General features: G+C 55.3%; 1 protein-coding gene across 1 annotated transcript in view; it reads right to left on the reverse strand.

Annotated features, from left to right (window-relative positions):
* Positions 1 to 23,493, reverse strand: part of LOC144250288 (cell adhesion molecule CEACAM5-like) — a 35,040-nt gene that overhangs the window by 9,790 nt on the left and 1,757 nt on the right. Inside the window, 11 exon segments of the mRNA XM_077792801.1 lie at positions 2,254 to 2,613; positions 3,468 to 3,553; positions 13,733 to 13,818; positions 15,790 to 15,843; positions 16,095 to 16,136; positions 16,626 to 16,657; positions 16,998 to 17,050; positions 17,977 to 18,097; positions 18,797 to 19,003; positions 19,130 to 19,384; positions 19,885 to 20,163. Of these exon segments, the coding sequence (XP_077648927.1) occupies positions 2,254 to 2,613; positions 3,468 to 3,553; positions 13,733 to 13,818; positions 15,790 to 15,843; positions 16,095 to 16,136; positions 16,626 to 16,657; positions 16,998 to 17,050; positions 17,977 to 18,097; positions 18,797 to 19,003; positions 19,130 to 19,384; positions 19,885 to 20,163 (1,575 nt within the window).

The following is a 23,493-nucleotide window of genomic DNA, read 5'->3' on the forward strand; positions in this document are numbered from 1 at the left end:
CATCTGGGTGTAAGGAGCCTGGGACCTAGGGGCTTGCCGCCCTGTCCTGCCTCTGCCCCCCTCGCTGAGTCAGTGCAGAGAGTAGATGGGGGAGATGCTCAGGCCTGTGTCCTGGCCTATTTCACATGTCATTGTCATGGAAGGAAAGAGCTCTGGAAGGGACACAGTGGGGCCTCCTTCACAGTGGGTGACATTGTCCCTGATGCAGCCTGACAGGGGCACCTGCCTCAACTGTTTCTGTGCCCTTTACTATGGCCAGGAGGGGCCTGGCCCCAGGTGTTAGCAGGAAGTGGACAGGACAGATGGCCATTAGTGCAGGAGGGAAGGGCATGGCTCATTGTGCAGGGCAGGGCCAGTCCTGCCTGAATGAGAAGGAGGGAGAGGACGGACAGGCAGGAGCAAGACAGCCAGAATCGCCATGGCAGGGAGCAGTGGGGGTACAGGGACTTAAAGCCCCAGGTCCAAGAGCCTCATGGCTGCCTCAGAACTGACCCAGGGCCTCCCCAAAGACGCTCCAAAGCCTGGCCATCCCAAGGGCATCCTGTGATGTGGCTCCTGGGTGGCCTCAGGAGAGGTGGTTGGTAGGATGGAGCAAGAGCCTCAGCCTCCAGGAGGGACAGGGAGCAGGTGGCAGAACCCCCTGGGATTGCACATGCAGGTTCCAGGCTCTGAAGGGGTTCAGGGTCATTCATTCATGATCCTCCCCCCTTATCCCAAAACCATTGAGAGTTTGCCACACACTGGGCCCTGTCCTGGCTGCAGGGTCCAGTGGGGAGAGAGAAAGGAAAGTCCTGTTCCTTATGCTCCAGAGGGCTGGGCTGGTGGCGCACACCTGTAACCCCAGTGGCTCAGGAGGCTGAGACAGAAGGATCGTGAGTTCAAAGCCAGCCTCACTAATGGTCAGGCTAAAGCAACTCAGTGAGACCCTGTCTCTAAATAAAATACAAAACAGGACTGGGATGTGGCTCAGTGGTCGAGTGCCCCTGAGTTCAATCCCTGGTACCCCCATTCCCCCACTCTCCCCAGAACAGAAAGAAAGAAACACCTTATGCCACAGAGGGAGTGACACCCAACACACGAGGAAACAGGAGACTTCAAGTTCGGTGAGGGAGAGTGTGGAGCAGCTGTGGGAGGGGGAGGCCTGGACATTCTGTTGAGGCTGGTAATTTGGTTTCAGGGTAAAAATTGATTATCCTCCATTTGCTCTCACTCCCAGACCACACTGTCCCCTCCAGCTGACAGTGCCCTGAGCCAATGGCCGGTCTCTGGTCCACAGGTGCCTAATAGGCCCTCAACATGCAGAGCACGGGGCTCTGGCTACACAGTGACATGCACACTGACCTGCCACGCATTGTCTGTGTTCCCTGTGCCTCGGTTTCCCTTTATTGGATACATGGGAAGTGGTGTCTGGTTCACCATGTTGTCTCTAAGTTAACCTTGAAATCCTCACAGTAACCTGACCTTGGTGTAGAGGAGCTGCCCCCAAAGAAAAAGCCCCTACTCTGCTCTGCCTCCCAGTGAGAGCGCCCTGGGCTGGTCCCGGGAGGACCAGGAGCTCCAGGGGCATCTCTTTCCTCTGTTCCTCCCCTTGGGGACATGGACCTTCCTGTGGAGCCTCATAGAAGTCCATCAAGGCACCTGACTTGGCCTGAGGCCCCTGTCCCTCTGTGCTCACCACACCTAGTCCCAGGAGAAGGAGATGCCCAGGTGCCCTTGCCCAGATGTGGCTCCTGGGACTGTGCCCTGGCTGCTGACCACTTCTAGGAGCTACCAGATCAGGTGGCCAGTAAATCCTTGCTCCCCAGCAGCCCTCAGCAGGAAGCCAAACTCCAACCCTGGCCACATGTCCTCAGGGTCACCTGGAGCCAGGAGCCTGAAAAGGAGGTCTGGAGCAGGTACACCCTAGGACTAACCTTCTCTGTGAGGACTCCAGGGCCCTCAGGCCAGGCCTGACTCAGTCCTGCAGGGTCTTTCTCAGGGCCATGCTCCTGGGAAGGACACAGGGGCTGGGCTGAGACTGCTCTGCCTGGGCCAAGTCTCCCACCAGACCACCCTGCTCTCTGCCAGTGGATTCAGGCAGAGGACTCGGATCTTCTGAAGTCTGTCTGCACTGCGTGTGTCCTGCACTAAATGCTCCAACTCCACTGTGGGGACATAATACACAGGAGGAGGGAGGCAGATCCAGGTCTCAGGGTCCTGTGTGTGCAGAGGAATTAACCCCTCCAACACCCAGAGGGCTGGGGCATCACTCACCATATACACGGAACTCTCCAGTTGCTGTTTCACTTTGAAAATTGGGAGTTGTGGTTTGCAGGGTGTAGAATCCTGTGTCCCCCTTTGTCACATTCACGAACAGCAGGGACCCATTGGGGTATATTGTCTCTCGACCACTGAATGCAGGGCCTTGGGTAGCTGAGTGTGTGAGATTCGAGTAGGTTACAATGAGAAGGTTTTGGTTTGTTACTTGTCCTCTGTACCAGGAGTAGCCTACAGTGTTCCCCGACACATTGTGGACAAGTAGAAGAACGTCTCTCCCTTCAGCAACGTCGGAAGGCACTGGTTCAACAGTGAGCTGGGCAGTGGGGTGCGGGTTCCAGAAGGTTAACAGTGAGACTAGGAGGGAAGAGAGAAAAATCTGTCAATACTAGGCCCTTCGTACTGAGTGGAAAGATGGGGCCCAGGTCCTCAGCAGGAGTTTTCATCCTCAGCCTTGGGGTGTGTGGTGTGTGCGTGTGTCCCTGGTCAAGGCCAGCAGCATGACCTCCATTACTTCAGGACCCCTGTACCTGTCATCCTCTCTTGGGAACAATTTCCCCAGGTGTCTGCAAGGCTCGCTCCTCAGTGCCCTCAGATCCCTGCTCACACCCAGGGCACCTGGGCACCCGCCTCCCCTGACCACCTCCTTACAGCCCCCAGGTCTTCCCTGTGGACATTCCCCTGCTCTCTGCCCTCCTAGATCTACACAGCACCTGGCCTCACCTGCAGATCTCCCTCTGGCCTGGCCTCCTGCCCTCTAGAGAGGAAGCTCCAGGAGGCAGAGACTAGTCTGACCCTTGTTGTGGCCCAGGACCTGGACCAGGCTCAGCCTCCTGTGGATGAGTGAAGCAGTGTCCCCACCCTGAGGATCCAGGTGTCTGTGTACCAATGTGTGAGGCTGGTGGCTGCAGACAGTGTCTACTGCTCAATTTGCCTTTCTATTTGGAGAGTGGCCCTGACAGAGCTGTTAACGCCAATTTTCAAAATATAATGACCCCTGGTGATTCACTTGGAAAAGAGAACCCCTGAGCTTTCCATCCCCCTTCATCTGTTCTTCTTGGTGAGCTTCTCTCTGTTTCTGTGTTCTGTTCCCAGTGGATTCCCAATGGGACAGAGTGAAGACCTGTGTCCCTGTGAGGGTCATGTCTTCCCCAGGGGGCACCAGCAATGCCCCACCTCCATTCCTCTTTCAAGGAATTGTCCCTTCTTACCTGCCAGCAGGACCCCCTGCCAGGGGATGCACCCTCTGCAGGGACAGGCTGAGGGGGGCTGCATGGTCCCTGCTGCTCTGTCCCCTCTGTGGAAGGAGCTTCACTGAGACCTGCTGGGAAGCCGAGGTCCAGGCCAGTCAGCCCTGCTGCCTGCTCCTCTCTGAGCTCAGCCTCCTCCCAGGGCAGGAGCACTTTCCTGGGTCACGTGGGCTGGGGGCGGGGTCTCTGTCCAGGAAGCCTCTCTGTCCCCTCCCTCTCAGTCCTGCTCCTGTCCCTTCTGCTTTCCCTGTTGGGTTTCAGTACTGCATGGCACACCCTGAGGAGCAAGGCAGGTGCGGACGCTGTCCCCTGAGAGAAGTGGCTCACCCAGCACTGGCCTCAGCTGTGTCCTGGCCTCAGGGCTCTCAGCACCACACAGGGAACCCCTGGGGTCCCCTCACCCCTGGGCATATTTCCTTTATGATAGAGAATCTCATGTTAGCCACACATATTCCCCATGTTCTCAAAAGCTCTAGGAAGGTGGTTTTCCTTCCAGTAGGAAGGGGACAGAAATAGCTCTGGGATCTAGAAAGGGACCTGCTCTCTGTACCTGGTGTCTCCAGCTTGGCCTCTGAGTGGCTATCTCAGGACTTCAGACCTTTTGTGTCCTGGGAGGGGAGGACTGTGGTAGTGGAGGTAGGTGAGGGTGGGCTCCTTGGTCCTTAGGGAGAGATTTTAGGGAGACCCTCACTCTTCATTTTTTGGTGCAGCTGTGGCTCAGGCCTGCCCATGCCTTCCTTGGGTGGCCTCTGTCCTCTACCTAGTGATTCTCCTGTGGTCACCCTGACTTTTTTTCATGGGTGATGCCAGGAGGCAGGGCCTGCTCAGAGCACCCTGGCTGTGCAGGATCCTTACAGAACCAGTAAGGAGTGGGGGTGGGAGACACCCTCCAGTCTATTGGGGATGGAAATCAGGCCACATTTCCACCTCCTGAGACAAAGCCTAGTCCAAGCCTCAGAATCAATTTGCCAGGTGTTGACTGTGCATCTCATGTCGCCCCCTGGTGGTCATTAGGGGAACTGTGGCCAGTGTCTGGATCTGTAGCAGGGATGGGGCCCAGTGTCCAAATGATGAAGGCTGGCCCTCACCCTGGGCACAGGTGGCCCTGACTTACAGGCTGCAGAATGGGTCCTGCTTACTAAGGGTCCCCAGGTCTCCTGATTCTGTCCAGTGAGTCTAGTGAGAGAACGGGAGCTGTCCTGGAGTCTCCTGCTCCAGAGTAGGAGAACTGTGCACCCAGGGGATGGGCAGCCTCAGGAGGGGCCATCTGTGCCTGAGGGTTCAAAGGAAGGACCTCAGGAAGTGTCTCTAGAGGCTTTATGGTGGAAGCACTAGCTTTGTGAGCTGGGTCTGCAGTTGGCTGCTTGTTTCTTGTCTTTAAATCCTTGGATCTTCGTCTTAAAGGACCTATTGGAGCATGGTGTGAATATTATAAAGATTATCTGGCCAGACACATGACACAGCCTCTCATCCCAGCTGTTCAGCAGGCTGAGATAGGAGGATTGCTAGTTTGAGGCCAGCCCAGGCAACTTAGTGAGACCTTGTCTCAAAATAAAAAATGAAATGTATATTGGTGATAGAGTGCCCCTGGGGCCAATCCCTAGTCCCTCAACTCTCTCCTCTCTCTCTCTCTCTCTCTCTCTCTCTCTCTCTCTCTCTCTCTCTCTCTCTTTCTTCCACACACACACACACACACACACACACACACACACACTATCTAAGCAGAGTGGGTGTATTTTATACATCTTTCTTAAAAACTTTTAATTGTGTAATACTTATAACAAAAATGTGCTATATTAACCTTTGTAAATGTGCAAATACATGCCATGATTCCATTCAAATATATAACTACCACTACTATTTCCAGGATTTTTTCATCACCACTAAAACTCTAACCATTAAGGTATCACATCTCAGGACTCTCTAGCCTTGGATAACCTTGAATCTATTTTCTGTCTCTATGAATTTGCCTATTCTAGATATTTCATATAAATGAAATTATACAACCACATACCATTTGCTTCTTGTTGAATCAGGTTTTCAGGTTTCTTCAGGTTGTAATGTGCATCAGAACTTTATTTTTTATGGCCAATCAATAATCCAACATATTTGTGAGCCATGTTTATTTATGTATTCCTCTGTTGATGGACACGGGGTTGTTTCCATACCTGCCTGTTGTGAAGAATGGTGTGGCAAGCCTTAGCCTGGGGGAGCTATTGGAGTCCCTGTTTCCCATCCCGTGGGCACGTGCCCAGCCGTGGGAGTGCTGGGAAGATGCGCTTCTGCCTGGCTCTTGCAGGAAGTGCCCAAGTGCTCTCCACTGTGACTGCAGCTCTTCAGAGTCCCTGGGGAATGTAGGAAGGTGTGGGGTGAGGTGTCATTGTGATTTTGAATTGCTTCTTTAGTGACTGATGACACTGAGAGTCTTGTCATGTGCTTATTGGCCACTGGAACATCTCTGGTAACAGGCCTTCCAAGCCCTTTGCCCTCCCCCTTCTCTTTCACCACTGGGGATTGATCTGAGGGGTCCTGTACCTCTGAGCTACACCCCCAGCCTTTACATGTATTTATTTATTTTTGTTTTGGGACAGTTGCTCAGGCTGGCTTCAAACTTGTGAATCTTGCATCTGACTCCTGTGATTATAGGACTGTGCCAGGGTCCTTGACCTATTCTAAATTTAGGTTATTCTTTGGTTGCAGGTTTATACCCATTTGTTATACAATCTAGACATGACATCTATATCACAACTATATTTGCAAATATTTTCTTCTGGCATTTCACTTGCTTTTAAACTCATGCCACTTATTTGTTTATAAGTAATTTTGATAAAAAACATATGGGTCCATACTCATTTAGAAAAACAAGTTCAGTCTTTTATGGTAAATTCTTTTAAGTTTTTAAAAAATAAATAAATAAATTCATTTTCACATTTGAACGTCTTTATAAGGAAGGATTTATTCTCCTGCATCCTGCTTGTTGGAAGTACTGCTGACAATCAGATCACAGGCTTCCTCTTTCCGGTGTGCACAGAGCTCCCCAAGTCCATGATTCACAGACCAAGCAGGTGTCACTGATGTGTGGCTACAGACCCTTGGGAAGCCCTCAGTGCTGTGGGGGTTCAGGCAGCTGTGTGGCCATACCTTGACTCATGTCTTCTCCAGGGACTTCAAGTGATTGGTAGTGACAAACATCAGTCTCTGCCCTCTTACACTCAGTTTTTCTGCCAAGAGGGGGAGGATTTCAAATGCTGAGTTGTTACTGGAGGTTGGTGTAGACACTGTTGATTGTCACAGCTGGGGGAGGGGGTCCCACTGGACTTAGTAAAAGAATCCCAGATGGTGCTCAACACCCCACAGCATAAGCCCCACAGGATGACCAGCCCCAGTGTCAGTGGAGAGGAGAGGGGAGCCCTGCTCTGCGCCCTTCCCCAACCTCCCCAGAGCCTCCCTTCCACCTGCTTCTTCCCATCCCTCACCACCCCTCCCCCACCACTGCTCCCTCCCATTGCATCTTCAGTTTCATCCCTTGAAGGTGCCCTTTGCCTAAGGTCAGCCCTCACCTGCCCTCTATGGGGGCCTCTGTTGGCACCTGGCAGGAAATGTCAACTAGAGGGCATGCACTCTCTTCCCTGTCCCAGCCCCAGTCCTGGGTGGAGCTGCAGATTTGCTCTAGAGGGAGCTCCTGGGACAGGCACCTGGGACCCAGGGAAGAACCTCACGTAGGAGGTTTGTGCACCTGGACTGGTGACCCAGAACCAACACCAGAGCCTAGGTCATTTGGAGGAGGAATGTCAGACTCAGTGGCTGGACACTCAGGAACCTGATGCCTCTGCCCATGTGACTGGGGGAAATGTCTGCAAGCATGTGTCCCTAAAGGCTGTGCCATCTGGGATTTTTGTAAATAGGGGTCAGCAGGGCTGCTGTGGAACATTCCAGACTGGACCTTCTACAATGGGATATGGGTCCTCCCAGGTATCCTCACTGGAAGAATCAGGAGGGATGTGACAGTCACCAGGCACAGAAGCCTATCAGGCCCTGAGGGAGCAGGAGGGCTCTGGTCCTCATTGTCACCCCTGAGTGGGGATCAGGAAGTTGGGCGTGGTAGTCCTGCCCATTCACCTCAGTAGGGGCCATTGCTGGTTGTCTGTAGGGAACTGGGCTTCCCACCACCCCCTTGCAGGGCAGAGGAGGATGTGGAACCTTCCCCTAGAGTCAGACAGTGGAGGAAGCAGGTGAGTTAGGAGATGGAGGTGGGAGCTCTTGGTTGGTGGGCAGCCAGGAGGCGCCCAGGCTCTGAGTGCTGCAGCTGACAGTGGTCAGAGTGGTCCTCTGGGAATCCAGCCTTGTCCCTGCAAATGTTCAGGAACTCCCCACCTCTGTGCTCCTCAGTTCCCTTCCTGAGCTCCTAGCCACAGCCACCCTCACAGCTGAGGCCCTGGGTCCTACACCAGCACTTTGTCCCCATCTCACTGAGAAGCTCTGTGTGACTGCCCACCTCTCTCCTACCCCCCAGGTCTTCAGAGTGGCTGTCATTAAACCTCTGCCCCACGAGGGCAAAGGGCCAACTTAAGGCAGAGTCCTTCCTGTTGGGCTGTAGGACCTGCACTGGGGCTCCTGAGTCCTGATTATCAGGAGTTCCCAGGAGGTGGCAGCAGCTGAGCAGAGCTGGGGAGCCAGGGACTAGGTTGGTGGGACCCAGGAATGACTGAACTTGCTAGTGTAGATGGCAGGTGGCTTGTGCTGTGGGAACAGGGAATTTAATGGGAAATGTGAGGTTTTTCTTATTTCTTAGATTTGGGGGTTTAGAGCTTTAGGTTCCCCTGAATGTCACTGTCAACCTCAGTGCACAGCACAGACTTCAGATTCCACACTCTGATGCAGGTTGGTACTGGGAGCACCATCAGCCTGGCCCTGACTCTCTGCATGTGCAGCTGCTGCAGACAGCTGTGCTCTCTGCTAGGAATAGAGCTCCTTCCTGCCTGGGCCTCCTGATCCCAGCTCCCTGATGCCCCAGCCTCCTGGCAGACCCAAAACTCATCCCCCATCTCAGTCCTCACAGAAGTCTGTGAGCTGACTGCCCAGGGGCATCGTGCCTGTCATTGGCTGTGTGCTCCTGATGTCTCCTAGTGCTAAGATCCTGCAGGTATCCTGAGGGGGGGGGGAGGGAGAGGGAGAGGGAGAGGGAGAGAGAGAGAGAGAGAGAGAGAGAGAGAGAGAGAGAGAGAGGGCTCGCAAGAGCGAGCAAGCACACCTGCATACATGTGTAGCCTCAGGCCAATAAGGGATTTTGAGATTTTGGGGTTTGGAGCTACAGGTTCCCCTTGAATGTCCCTGTCAACCTCAATGCTATGATTAAACATCATTAAAGAGATGTATATTAAAGCAAGAATAGAAAGAGCAGGACTTGTAATAAATGGTGTTTCCTGTTGTGGGTTGGGCCACTCTTGTTCGCTGTTCATTTCCTGTTGGGAACACTGTCCATGTTAGATGGCACATCCACGCTCTTGGCCACTGACCTTGGATTTCCACTCACCAGACAGGAGCATGGGGTGGACTGCAGGGGAGTGACCTGAGTCAGCTCTGCCTCACCAGAGAGGGCTCACATGTTGTCCTGCTGTGTCCAGATCTGCCACAAGAAGAGTGTCCTCTGGAGGCCCCTCTGTCTACAGTGTATGTAGAGAACCTGCTGTGTGCCACATTCCTGAGGTCACCTCAGAGTCACCCCCAGAAAAGGCCTGGGCACTGGCTTCCTATGTGTGGGCTGTGGTCAGGGATGTGAGCCTGGCTCTCTGGGGCCCTGGAGCTGCCCTCTCCAAGGCCCAGGTCTCCTCAGGAAGCTCTGCCCCCCACCATGGTGCCCCTCACCAGCCCTCCTGTGACTCTGGCCTTGTCCTCTGCTGTCCTTCTCTGACTTTGGCTCTGCCCCTGTCCTTGACCTCTGCACTGAGGCCCAGTCTTCATGGTGATCAGTGAGTCTGGCGCTGGCTCTAAGGTTTGTCCAGAGACACAATTACAACAAATTTGGTTAGAGAGAGTAACTGGCTTCTGAACCTGTTTCTGGAATCAGGCCGTGCTCAGAACAGAGCAGCTTCAAAGAACCCAGGGCTGCCACATGGCCCAGCATGGTTTATGGTGGGAAAAGGAAGTGAGGTGTGGAGACCGCAGGGAGGTTCAGAGCCTGACTGGTTTGCTGTGTTTGAATCAGGTGGCTGCCCAGGACAGACTGATTGACACCTGTGACCCACTGAAGCTCCGTGGCTGTAACCAACAGTCACTCGGCCATTGTTACATGAGTAGACTGCTCTGTTGATCAGTTTCAGGGAGTACAAATGACTCCATCTGTGTTTGTTCTTTTGGGCTCATTATAGAAGCCAACTCCTATACAATGGCTTCCCCAAGGTTTTATTTAAGAGGTTTTTGTTTGTTTGTTTGTTTGTTTTTTGGTACCAGGTGTTGAATCCATGGGTGCTTAATCACTGAGCAACATCTCCAGCTCTTTTTCTTTTGAGACAGGTCTCACTAGATTGCTTACAGTCTTGCTAAGTTGCTGAGGATGGCCTTGAACTTGTGATCCTACTGCCTCAGCCTCATGAACCACTGGGATTACAAAAGAGCACCCAGTCAAGAGCTCCCCAAAGCATCACTGCCAACTGAAGTGAAGGTGTCACTCTTGTTGGAACTGACCATGTTGGGGACCTCCCATTTTACTCCCCGCCATCCTCCTGTCTGCTGGGGTCTATGCTGAGGGTGCTATGGTCCTGGGACAGCTGCAGTCTCTGTGAGCTGCAGAGTCTGGTATTTAAGATCCACCTGATGGAGACTCCAGCGTCATCCGAGAGGCAGGTCCTGATCACGGGGAGCGGTGTGGTGTTGGCGGCTTGGCTGGAGGGTTCCCTGGGCTCGGCTCTGTCCTCCTCTGTGGAAGGGGCTTCAGCTTCAGACCTGCTGGGAAGCAGCGGGGCCAGGCCAGTCAGTGCTGCTGCCCGGCTCCTCTCCCAGCTCAGCCCCTCCCAGTTCCCTTTCAGTGCCCCACGCCACACCTGGAGAGCCAGGCTGATGGGGACCCTGTCCCCTGAGAGAACTGGCTCAGCCCAGCATGTGCCTCAGCTGTGTCCTAGATTAGGGCTTTCAGCACCCCACAGGCAACCCTGGGGGTCCCCATACTGTGAGATGATTTCCTTCTATGATCCAGAGCCCAGTTTGGTGCCGAATCTTCCCCATGTTCTCAAGTGCTCTGGGAGGGAGATTTCCTCCCAGCAGGACGGTGACAGCGTGACTCTGGAAATGGAATGGGTCCCACTGAAGTGTGACAGGTCCAGGGACCTACCTCTATCTCTGGTGTCACCACCCAAGCCTCAGGGACCCAGACCCTGGTGTCTCAGGGAGAGCTCCAGGGCCCGTGGCGTAGGGGCATGGGACCTATTTCCTGGGAAGGGAGGATGGGGCAGGGGGGACCAGTGACCGTGGGCTCTCTGTCCCTGGGGAAAGGTCTGAGGGGAGCTCCTCTCTCCATTTGTTGGAGCCCTAGCTCAGGCCTCCCGTGTCCCTGTGGGGGCCTCTGTCCTCTGCCTGCATTGTTCTCATGTGGTCACCTGCCTTTCCCCATGGGTGATACCAGGAAGGAGGGGACTACCCAGGACGCGTGGCCTAGCAGGGTTCTCCCAGGATCAGGAAGGAGCGGTGGGAACAGAAGCTTGTGGGAGGGAGCCCACGGGGCCATTGATGCCCAGGTGGCAATCAGGTGGCATCTCCCCCTCCACCTCCAGCCAAAGCCATGCTCTTGTCCCCAAGAATCACTACTCTGAGTGTTGGCTGTGAGTCCCATGTAGCCCCCTGGAGGTCATGAGGAGACCTGCGGCCAGTGTCAGGGATTGTAGCAGTGATGCTGCCCAGGGTCCCAATGATGAGAGCTGGCCCTGACCCTGGGCACAGGTGGCTCTGACCTACAGGCTGCAGGGTGGGTCCTGTTCAGTGCGGGTCCCCAGGGTGCCTGACATGGGTGCATGGTGAGTCAGGGAGAGGAGAGGAGCTGACCTGAGGACTCCTGCTCAGAGTCGGGAGAACTTTGCACCTGGGGATGGGCAGCCTCAGGAGGGTCCATCTGACTCACGGTTTCAAAGGTGGTGTCTCCTGAAGATCATGACCCAGAGGGTGCACTCTTAGGAATCCCTGGGACGCCCTTGCCTTCAGACTTTTGGGTAGAGTGGTTTTCTGTTCATTTTCCCTTCTGAGAGTCGAAGGCATGTGGGAGGCTTTTCCTGTCTGTCTGGTCCCACAAATGACCAACCTGAGACAGGTGACCCCTGCAGACCCCGTGATGAGCACCCAAGGCTGGCAGTGAGCAGGGAGGGGCTAGGAGGGCTGTCCCCTCTCTGTGAGATTCAGCAAAGATGGAGGGACCAAGTGGCTGGGGATTTTTGGCTGAGGTGGGGCACAGGCAGGTTTGGGTTCCCTGACGGTGTGGAGGGCGCCCCAGGCAAAAGCAGCACCTGCTGTCACAGGGAGAGAGCAGCAAGGAGGTCGCTCTTCAGGCTGCAGCTGGCCTGGGGTGGTAAGTAGCCTGGGGGTGGCCTTCATGCTGGATGGTGAGGCCAGGTGTGTTGTATGTGTCTGCCCCTCTCAAAGGTGTGAGGAGGGATGGGCTGAGGGTGTCCTTGGCAGTGGAATTTCCTAGTGGCTGCTACCTCAGTGCCTGTCCCTGGACAGGGTTAGGAGTGACCTGAAGCTGTGCTCTGGACAAAAATCTGGTGGGGCCTGCTGCCCTCAGGGAGGGAGGAGAGGGACCAGGGTGCTGCTGCATGCTGGAGCCTCAGGTGTCCCACCTGGTGAGTCTGCTCAGACACCTGCCATGGATGAGGGTGTCACTATTCTGAAGCTGGCATGTGTGGGGGCAGGTGTTCAGGAGCCCAGAGCACAGTCACCTGTTGAGGGGGGTGGTCACAAGGGCCTGTGCATCGTCACAAGGTAGGAATGGGAAGGACTGCTGGAGAGACAGCACCTTAACTCTGCCTGTCAGGATCTGAGGCTGTGTCCAGGGAGAAACAGTGGCTGCAGGGACAGGGTACAGAGGACCCTGGGGACTGCTCAGATGAGAAGGTGAGGAGGACTCCACCCCATCCTAGTCAGGGAGGCTCCCCTGAGCTTACAGGTGACCCTTCCCCTGGGCAGCCTGGGTGGTGTGAGTGTGACACTGCAGGGACTGGACCTGAGTCCCTGGAGGGCCAGGGCTGGCTCTATAGGAGCAGAGTTGTCTACGTGGATGGGACGAGATGGGAATGAGGAAGACGGGGTGACACACCTGGCTTGGAGGACTCTGCTTGGCTCAGGTTCCCAGGGGCTCACGTGTGGCTCAGGGAGCAGAATGCTGTGCTCAGGGGGAGCTCCAGCTGGTGTGGTTCCCGGATGGGCCCTGGGGCCAGAAGTGAGTTAAAAGTTCCCATCAAGTTTTAAGATGCAGCAGTGACCTGAGGCACAGGGGACTGTGTTCCTGTGCACACGCTGGAGCTTCGGAAGAATGCAGCTTCAGGACACCTTGATTCTGTTTTCTGAGCCACTGTGTTGGAGCCAGTCTGTGGCAGCAGCACCAGGAAACCAAGGCTAGAGAAGTCACCGTGTGTGACCGTTGAGGGCTGAATTCAAGTCAAGATGGCGCCTGGTACTTTGCCAGGAGGAGTGGTTTGTTAAGCAATGCCATTAAGATGATGAGGATTCCTTATTGGCTGACTGCTGTATCTAGATAATGTTAATTGAGTCATGCTGTGTGTAATCAGTTGGTATATATGCCTCTGCTGTCCCCCAATAAGGCGGCTCCTGCTATCTCGTGTGCCTGCTACTTTGAGTTCTTGCTCAGTTCCTGCTGAGTTCCCGATTCAACCTTCAAGTTGCTTGTCACCTCTCGGTTATTTAACCCAGCCAGACTACGGCATGTGACCTGAGACTATGTTCATGCAGGAGGAGCCTAGAGCCTAGACTAGAGCTGAGTCACGGGGGAATCTCCTGGGGTCTCTTCCTACTTCTCATCTCAGGACAGACAACTCTCAGGCATCCCTGGAAGGTCCCTGAGCTTTAGTACTTGGACATGATTTCCAGGAATGTAGTGGCCTGATCCACGTGAACCTCTCTGAGAATGTCACCCTTCCAGCCTTCAGGGAAGAAGTCAGATCAGTGGCCACGTGTATCTAGGAGGATATAGTGCACATCCTTGGTGTATGTGTATGTGTCTGTACCTTTCACAGGTATGAGGAGGGATGGAGCCGAGTGTTTCCTTGACAGTCAAATTTCCTAGTGGCTGCTTCTGCCCCAGTGCCTCTCCCTGTAGAGGGTCAGGAGGGACCTGAAGCTGTGTTTAGGACCCAGGGCTGCTTTCACAGACACCCTGTGGGGCCCGCTGCCCTCAGGGAGGGAGGAGAGGGACTAGGGTGCTCCTGCATGCTGAAGCCTCAGGTGTCCCACCTGGTGAGTCTGCTCAGACACCTGCCTTGGGTGCATGTCAGAGCTGGTGGTTGTCACTGACCTGAAGCTGGCATGTGTGGGGGCAGGTGTTCAGGAGCTCAGAGCACAGGGCTCCTGTAGAGGGAGGGTCTCAGGGCTGAGCAGGTTGACCTGGGGAAAATGGGAAGGACTGCTGGAGAGTCAGCCCCTCATCTGCCCCATCAGGGTCTGAGGCTGTGTCCAGGGAGAAACACTGGGCACAGGGACAGGGTACAGAGCACCCTGGGGACTGCACAGATGCAGAAGGTGAAGCGGAATCCACCCCATCCACATCAGGGAGGCTCCCCTGAGTGCACAGGTGACCCTTCCACTGGGCAACCTGGCGGTGGGTGGGGCCTGACATGACACTGCCTGAGCATGACACTGCCTGGAGGGCTTGGCTTGACACAGTTTCCCAGGGTCTTGTGTGTGGTTCAGGGAGCAGGATGCGGTGCTCAGGGGGAGCTCCAGCTGCTGTGGTTCCCAGGACAGGACCTGGGGGAAAAGGTTCCACGAGCTTTTAGGATGCAGCAGTGGCCTGAGTCTCAGGGGACTTGTGTTGCTGTGCACACCCGCTAGAGCCTCCAGAAGAATGCAGCTCAGGACACCTTGGTATCTGCTGTTCGGAGCCACTGTGTGGGAGCCAGTCTGTGGCAGCTGCACCAGGAAACCAAGAAAAGAGAAGTCACCGTGTGTGACCTGATGCTATGTTCACGCAGGAGGAGCCTCACTAGAGCTGAGTCACAGCGGAATCTCTGAGGATGGCCTCCTACTTCTCATCTCAGGACAGACAACTCTCAGGCATCAGCAGAGTGTCCCTCATCTTTACTAAATTCACCTCTAATTTCCAGGAGAGTAGAGGCCTGATCCACATGAACCTACATGAGAATGTCCCCGCCCAGCCCTCAGGGAAGGAGGCAGGGCAGTGGCCAGGTGTGTGGAGGAGGCTGTAGAGCACATCCTGGGCCCCAGTCAGGAGGAGACCCTCTGTCCCATCACCATGGAGCCTGCAGAGCCCCATGTGGAGAGCCCTGCGCCTCTGCCCTGGGTGCTGGAGTGTGGAGAGGAGGCTGGTCCCAGAGAGACCAGGCAGGGCAGAGTGGAAGGTGATGGGAGGGCAGGGCTGGAGCCTCGGGCAGGGCCTGAGGCCCTTGTTCAGGACCTGAGTCTGGGTCTGGCCCTGTCCCCTCATTACTCTGACAGTCTCTGTCCCTGTCCCAGCAGAGGTGAAGATGTCCTGAGTACTGGCCTTTGGGTGGAGAAGAAATCTTGGCCAGAGCCAGCCACCATGGGTCCCTGGAGCGTGAGGGCCACTGAGTGCTCTGCTGGCTGCAGGGCCTTGGGACCCTCACCCTTCCCTGTGGACAGACCCGACATTTGCCCTGGTCCCACCTCCCAGCTCCTGTCTCCCAGGAAGAGAAACCTGTGGGAACAACTTAGAGACCACCATTCCCCTGCGTGACACAGGAGAGAGCTGACCTGGAACCTGAGGGGAGTGTCTGCCAAGAGACGTTCCCACAGGAACCAAGAGCGAAGGAGGGAAGGGGTCTTTATTCAGCGCCTTTCCAGGTGACCCACAGGGGCCCTTCCCTCTCCCTGGAGGCCCTGCTCCTGGGCACAGGAAGCCTGGTTCTGGCCATTGAGAGCCCAGGGCAGCCTGTGTCTCTAGAATCCCCAGGGACCCCTCCCCCTCTAGGTTCCAGAGTCCAGTAGGGTCAGGCTCCACCTCTGTCCCATCACCCAGCATCTGGGGTCTAGCAGGACCCTCCCTCAGCCCACATGGAGCATCGTGTGTTGGAAACTAAGAATCCACATCAGCCTTGTGGTCGGCCCGGCAGTAGATGTCCAGGTCAGGGTTTAGTAATTCCTGAAAAAGAACAAAGAGGCTCTGACCCTTCTGAACCAGGACCATGAACTCCTAGGCCCTGGCCCACCTGGGACTGTCTGTCCCTGTGTCTGTCTGGGCTCAGAGGCTCCTGTTCCCAGGCCCCCCGTCCCCTGCTCACCACCCCCTGATCCCATTTTGGCTGCTGTTTCCTGGCAAGATCAGGAAGGTGTGGGGAGGGGCATCTCTTGGGTCGCCCTGGACTGTGGGCCAGGGTCATCACCCACACTCACCTGGTAGATGGGGACAGCAGCGCTGTGGCCAGGGGGTGGGGCCTGGCAAGAAGGGAGATTGGAAATCAGGGTCACCAAGGGAGGGTCATCAAGGCTGAGACTCCAGTGAGCAGGTGCTGGGTGGTGCCTGGAAGGTTCTGGTCTCTGACAGGCCAGAGCTTACTCCCTGTATATGTTTAGCCCTTTCTTCTCAGGAGTTACCAGCTCTGGGTCCTGAGCACCAGCGTCCACTTCAGGACACACACCCCAGTTTCTGTCCAGACTATGGTCCCCATCATTAACCCAGGGCCACTGATAGAAGCTCCCAGCACCCAGTCTGCACCAGGACTCCCCTGAGATGGCAGGAAGCAGGGTGGGCTGAGGACAGAGTGATGGTGGTCCTATCCCTGAGAGTGGCCAAGTCTCTGGCCAGGGCCAGGCTAACCTTGTCCTGGTCCAACATGAGTGGGGGTGTCTGTGCTGTGTGGGGGTTCACAGTGTCCCTGAGCCTGCAGAGCTAGTTCCCTGTGGAGAGATACCTGGGGGACTTACCAGGGAGGTGGAGCTGTCAGAGGGACCTTGGCCTGGGGACAGAGACAAGAGTTAGCAGACATGAGGAGGGCTGGACCCCTTCTGCAGGAGGGGTTAGGGGTCCTCAACTCTCAGAGTGTCAGGGGGACAGCATGTCCTGGGAGAGACCCTGTAGCCCTTGTAGTGGCCCAAGGAGCCAAGGAACCTGAGGGGACCAGATGCCACAAGTCTGGGCTGGCTTGGCCAGGTGGGTCCCCTGTTGTGTTTGATGACAGGGATCCTTGACTCCCCAGTGTAAACATTCAACCCTGGACGTGTGGTTGTGGGCAAGGGTGGACACTGTGGGACAGGCCTAGGGGCTCCCAGCAACCCTCAGGCTGAAGGGGCACTTACCGGGTCTTGATGCTGGGGTGCTGTGGTCTCTGAGACCATGCTGGACACTGGCCCTAGGAAAGGTCAGGCTTATTCATGAGTGTCATGGACTGGGGTCAGATAGGGGATGAGGAGGGTACCCCATTTCCAAGGAGGGTGTGAAACCTTCCTCTCCCCATCAGGTCTGTGTACCAGGGGGCCCAGGGGAGGGGAGGGGAGGAAAGGCCTTATGAAGACACTGCTGCCCTGGGCCAAGGTGAAGGGCCCTCCCAGGTGCAGACCCAGGAGAACGTTGGCTGAGGGACCCAGAAAAGGGACTGAGGATTGAGGAAGAATTAGAGCAGGAGAGTTTGACTGAGTAAAAGGGTCCAGGCCCTGGGGACAGGGAAGCAGGGTCACCACATAGGCAAGACACTGGGAACCACGTGCATCTTGACAATCCCCGACCCCCATTGGTGATCCTGCTGTGGAGGACCCTCTGCTCAGGCCAGGAGATGAGGTAATGTGACAGTGGCCTTTTGTGCTCTCCACCCATGTGACCAGGAGGCAAAGAACTTTCCAGAACACACTATCTGGCTGGGCCCTGGGATCCCACCTCACACATCAGGGGCCTTGGGTCACACAGGAGGTGTGCAGAGTGGACCCTCCTTCCTCTCAGGCCCCAGCCCTTGCCCTGAGTGACCTGGGACAGGACCCCTCATACACAGAGCTTCAGCCCTCTCCTGGTGTGGGGCAAATACTGCAGGAGGTGCCGTGTTGAACACTCGTCTAGGGAGGGACACCAGTGCTGTGGGGACAGGTCCTGGTGACCAATGTGCAGAGGAGGCAGCTGGTGAGCAATCAGCCCAGGGCCAGCAGCTGGTGAGGGACGGGGGCGGCTGGGTGAGGGGAGGGTCCTGGGGAAGTGGGGAGGTGGGGGTCAGGCCAGAGTCTGAGGACGGGCCTCCTTCCCTCAGGCCTGGGGTCACCTGGGTGGGATCAGGGGGGGAAGCCTGGGTACCTTCCAGTTCTTGTGTGGAGCAGGAAACACCCCAGAGCAGCCACCAGAGCCACCCCGACCAGGACCCCAGTCACGATGCCAGCGACGGCCCCCACAGGGAGGCCTGGGGTCCTCTCTGCTGCTGAAAGAGAAGAGAAAGGGGCTGAAGGTCAGGTCTTCAGGGGAACCAGCTGGGCCCTGCAGGGGCCCACAGAGGGTGGAAGGAAATGGCATCATGTCCCATTGCAGTTTTTCACGTCGTCACCATGTCCTCCCGACTCTCTGCTTCTGGCGATTTCTTCACGTTTGGTTGTGAATCCTGCATGTGCTCTAGCCTGACCCTCTCCACATGCAGCTGGGCCACATCCTGCTCCTGCTCCTGTTAAGGTCTCTTCCTCTTCTCTTTTATGTTAATATATTTTTTAGATGTTGAAGGACCTTGATTTTATTCATTTGTTTGTTTGATGCTGAGAATTGAACCCAGGTTCTCACACAGTCTGGGCAAGTGCTCTACCACTGAGCCACACCCCACCCCCTCTTCCTCTTTTCTTCCTTCCCATCTCAGGACAGTGTCAGTGGGCAGCCCTCACAGACTGTCTAGCCCAGGCCTAGCCTCGGGTCAGATCAGAACCAAGGTGACATCAAGGCACCTAATTTCTGGGTAGTCAACCACATTCTCTCCAGGCTCTGGCATCTACCCCAAGCTCATGGCTGGTGCCATATGATGGCCCTTGACAGTGGAATATGTGAGGGAAGCACTGGGTGGGACGGGGCCACTCAGAGATCACAGCCAGTCTGTAGCGGTCACTCCTGGTGGAACTGGCGGGGTTGGAGGCCTCACACTGATACTCCCAGGCATCCCCCTGTCTGACGGGGTCTATGTGGAGGGTCCTGTGGTCCGGGGACAGCTGCATCCTGTCTGTGAGCTGCAGAGTCTGGCTGTTGAGGATCCACGTGATGGAGAGTCCAGGGCCACCTGAGAGGCAGGTCAGGGCCACAGAGTGTGGTTCTGTGTTGGTGGCTCTGAGGGAGGGCTGGGCCACACGCCCTGTGGAAAAGCATCAGGGGGCTGACTGGAGTGGGCCTGAGGCTAGGAAGTAACTTCTTCCACGTTGTTTCCTGAAAAATCAAGGCTCCACCCAGCACTTGATACTGTGCTCCAGGGTCCACTAACTTGAGATGGTAATGTTCTTGGTTGTGGTCCTATTGAGGTTAGTGACAGAGTTATGGGCCACACACACATAGAATCCGCTATTAGTTGTAGAGAGTTTGGGGACTGAGAGCTCTTGTGTGGATTCCAGGGGCCTCCCATTGATAGACCAAGAGAACTGTGCAGGCGGGTTAGAGTCTGCGTGGCAGGAGAGGTTGAGATTTGTCCCTGGACGGAAATGTGAGTCTGGGGGATTTATGATGGGGGCATCCGGACCATCTGGAGCAAACAGAATAAAGCCACATGTAATGTCATCAGAAAGAAGGGAAGATCCTAGATGGTAGAAGACCACAATATAACTACTGATCCATGTCACAACCTTGTTTTTTTTAAAAATCGCAACTAGGCTGGGAAGTACAGTAGTACAGCACCTGCCCAGCATGCATGAGGCCCTGGGTTCAAATCCCAGCAAAATACACACTCACAGAAAGTCTCAACCAAACCCCTTTGTTCACTGAAATTAGTCTGTGACATTCCCCTGCTTCTCTGTCCCAGGTGGCTGACCCCAGGCCTCCCCAGGGAACCACAAGCCCTCTCCTCCTATTCATGGCCCAAGGCTGGGCCTGCCTGGATGTGCCTGGGGCAAATGTCACAGCCAGTCCAGGTGCCCAGGAGAGATGGTCTGTATACTTGGACTCAAGAGGGACTAAGTGGCCCAGCCTCTGGCCCTGTGTGTTTGAGTTCACAGCCAGGGTAATGGAGGAATAGAAGTTACTCACAGGAAATACTCAGGGTGAGTGGGTCACTGTGGCTGGCACTCACTGGGTTCTGGGTTTCACACTCATAGGGTCCTGTGTCATCCCTTGTGACACTGAATATAGTAAATGTACTGTTGTTGTTGGACAGCTTCAGCCTGTCACCATCTGAGATCGTCTGACTCTTTATCTTCCACAGGTAGGTCGCATAATTAATCTCAGGTTCACACGTTAATGCTAGAGAGTCCTCACCCTCCATGGGTTGGGAGTTGTTGATTGTGATGTTGGGTTTGGGTAATTTCTCTGTGCAGACAACAGATGATTGCCCTGTGATCCCCACAAAGGTGTCTTTCCACCTGAGCTGGCCTCTCACCTCCCACCAACCTGAGTCCTGAAGAACCAGGCAGAGTGGGTACCCTGGGCAGATGCAGGAGGATCTGAGGGATCAGAAGGGGCCCCCTGGGCTGTGTGTGGGAGAAGCACAGAGTTTCTCACAGGTGCACTTAATTGCAGAGTTTGGTCCTGGACAGACCCAGGACTGGGAGTTAGCAACCCCGTGTCTCTCCTGGTCCTCACTGGCCCTGGCTGGCCTTGAGACCCAGAGTCCCTCCAGCTGCATGGACTCCAGGGCTCAGCCCACGTGTGTGTCCTCTGAGCCTTTGGTTCTCAAGGCCATCCTAGAAGTGGGCCATGATGGGACACCCCATTATGCCTACACCCCAAGAAGACCCCACAGCCTGATGTGAGAATGGGGTGTGTTAACCGAAATCCCATGCTCGGAGACCAGGGGGCATTCAGTTTGGTGGTCACGCTGGTGCCACGAGGGGGACAGTTCTGCTCAGGTGTTTCCTGGTGACTGACAAGAGCCAGTGGCACCTGAAAGGCAAAGCATGAGTCCAAAGAATGCTCTAGGGTGAGGGGGACAGACAAGGTTTAGAGCAGAATCATGTTCCTGTCCTTGGTCTTTACGTCCCTTCTCCCCCTGCAGAGAGCAGGTGAGGCATGTGGAATGGTCCTGAGAGACCAGTGGATGGTTCCTAACACATCAGCACTAAGAGGTGGAAGAGGGGACCAGGACCCTGCTGCAAATACAGCCGTCGTGGGCTTGTGTGTGGCAGACCTGGGGTAGAAATGGAGAATGGTAAAGTTTTCCCATATGGGAAAATAGTTTTAATACCCAGGATCTAAGACTCCTTTCTGAAAGAAATATTTCTCTAAGGAGCACAGTGTCTTAGACTGAGCTCTGAAGTCCTGAGGGGTCACATTATGACCCAAGGCAGATGCTAAAGTCAGTTTGAAACCAGCAGCCTCCTGAGTAAGGAGAGACCTGTGGGTCCTGGTGGAGGACTGAGTGGTCAGAGGGGACATCTGAGGGTCTCTGTTATGTAAAATGAGGCACAACACCAAACTCAGAGAAGTATTATTGATCATGTTAATCAATCTAGAAGTCTATGTTCCCAATTGCTGTGGAGACTCAGCAAAGTGGGGAAGCACCTGACACAGGCCTGTGGAATGCCTTCTTCCTGTTCTTTTCACCCAGGAAGTGCAGTGAGATCATCAAATTGATCCATATCGGAGCCTAGAGCCTAATGTAAGTGACCGTGGCTGGAGCATCACACCATGTGGGGACAGACCTCCCTTGTGGTGATGGTGTCCTCATGGGGACACAGGCACATATGGAATAGACAGCCCCTGAGACAGCACCGTTCAGTCCAGCTCCCCCTTGGGGAAGGTCCTGGGCGTCACTGAGGAGCGTGAGCCCCACTTAGGGACCAGGATGGAGCCACCAGTCATCTGGGTGTAAGGAGCCTGGGACCTAGGGGCTTGCCGCCCTGTCCTGCCTCTGTCCCCCTCGCTGAGTCAGTGCAGAGAGTAGATGGGGGAGATGCTCAGGCCTGTGTCCTGGCCTATTTCACATGTCATTGTCATGGAAGGAAAGAGCCCTGGAAGGGACACAGTGGGGCCTCCTTCACAGTCGGGGACATTGTCCCTGATGCAGCTTGACACGGGCACCTGCCTCGACTGTTTCTGTGCCCTTTACTATGGCCAAGAGGGGCCTGGCCCCAGGTTTTAGCAGGAAGTGGACAGGACAGATGGCCATTAGTGCAGGAGGGAAGGGCATGGCTCATTGTGCAGGGCAGGGCCAGTCCTGCCTGAATGAGAAGGAGGGAGAGGACGGACAGGCAGGAGCAAGACAGCCAGAATCTCCATGGCAGGGAGCAGTGGGGGTACAGGGACTTAAAGCCCCAGGTCCAAGAGCCTCATGGCCACCTCAGAACTGACCCAGGGCCTCACTGAAGACCCTCCACAGCCCCGCTACCCCAAGGGCATCCTGTGATGTGGCTCCTGGGTGGCCTCAGGAGAGGTGGTTGGTGGGATGGAGCAAGAGCCTCAGCCTCCAGGAGGGACAGGGAACAGGTGGCAGAACCCCCTGGGATTGCACATGCAGGTTCCAGGCTCTGAAGAGGTCCAGGGTCATTCATTCATGATCCTCCCCCCCTTATCCCAATACCATTGAGAGTTGGCCACACATTGGGCCCTGTCCTGGCTGCAGGCTCTGGTGGGGCGTGAGAAAGAAAAGTCCTGTTCCTTATGCTCCAGAGGGCTGGGCTGGTGGCGCACACCTGTAATCTCAGGGGCTCAGGAGGATGAGACAGGAGGATAATGAGTTCAAAGCCAGCCTCAGCAATGGTCAGGCTAAAGCAGCTCAGTGAGACCCTGTCTCCAAATAAAATACAAAATAGGGCTGGGGATGGGGCTCAGTGGTCGAGTTCCCCTGAGTTCAATCCTTAGTACCCCCATTCCCCTTACTCCCCCTGAAAAGAAAAAAAGAAACACCTTATGCTACAGAGGGAGTGACACCCAACACACCAGGAAACAGGAGACTTCAAGTTCAATGAGGGAGGGCGTGGACCAGCTGTGGGAGGGGGAGGCCTGGACATTCTGTTGAGGCTGGTAATTTGGTTCCAGAGTAAAAATTGATTATCCTCCATTTGCTCTCACTCCTAGAGCAGACTGTCCCCTCCAGCTGCCAGTGCCCTGAGCCAATGACTGGTCTCTGGTCCATAGATGCCTAATAGGCCCTCAGTATGCAGAGGACAGGCTCTGCCTGCAGAGTGACATGCACCACTGACCTGCCACCCATGGTCTGTGTGACCTGATTCAGCAACTGTGTTCCCTGTGCCTCAGTTTCCCTTTATTGGATATGTTTGTCATGTTGTCTATAAATTAACCTTGAAATACTCACAGTAACCTGACCTTGGTTTAGAGGAGCTGCCCCCAAAGAAAAAGCCCCTACTCTGCTCTGCCTCCCAGTGAGAGCGCCCTGGGCAGGTCCCGGGAGGACCAGGAGCTCCAGGGGCATCTCTTTCCTCTGTTCCTCCCCTTGGGGACATGGACCTTCCTGTGGAGCCTCATAGAAGTCCATCAGGGCACCTGACTTGGCCTGAGGCCCCTGTCCCTCTGTGCTCACCACACCTAGTCCTGGGAGAAGGAGATGCCCAGGTGCCCTTGCCCAGATGTGGCTCCTGGGACTGTTCCTGGCTGGTGACCACCTCCAGGAGCTACCAGATCAGGTGGCCAGTAAATCATTGCTCCCCAGCAGCCCTCAACAGGAAGCCAAACTCCAACCCT

The sequence above is a fragment of the Urocitellus parryii genome, chromosome 15 (assembly GCF_045843805.1).
Source record: "Urocitellus parryii isolate mUroPar1 chromosome 15, mUroPar1.hap1, whole genome shotgun sequence".
NCBI lineage: Eukaryota > Metazoa > Chordata > Mammalia > Rodentia > Sciuridae > Urocitellus > Urocitellus parryii.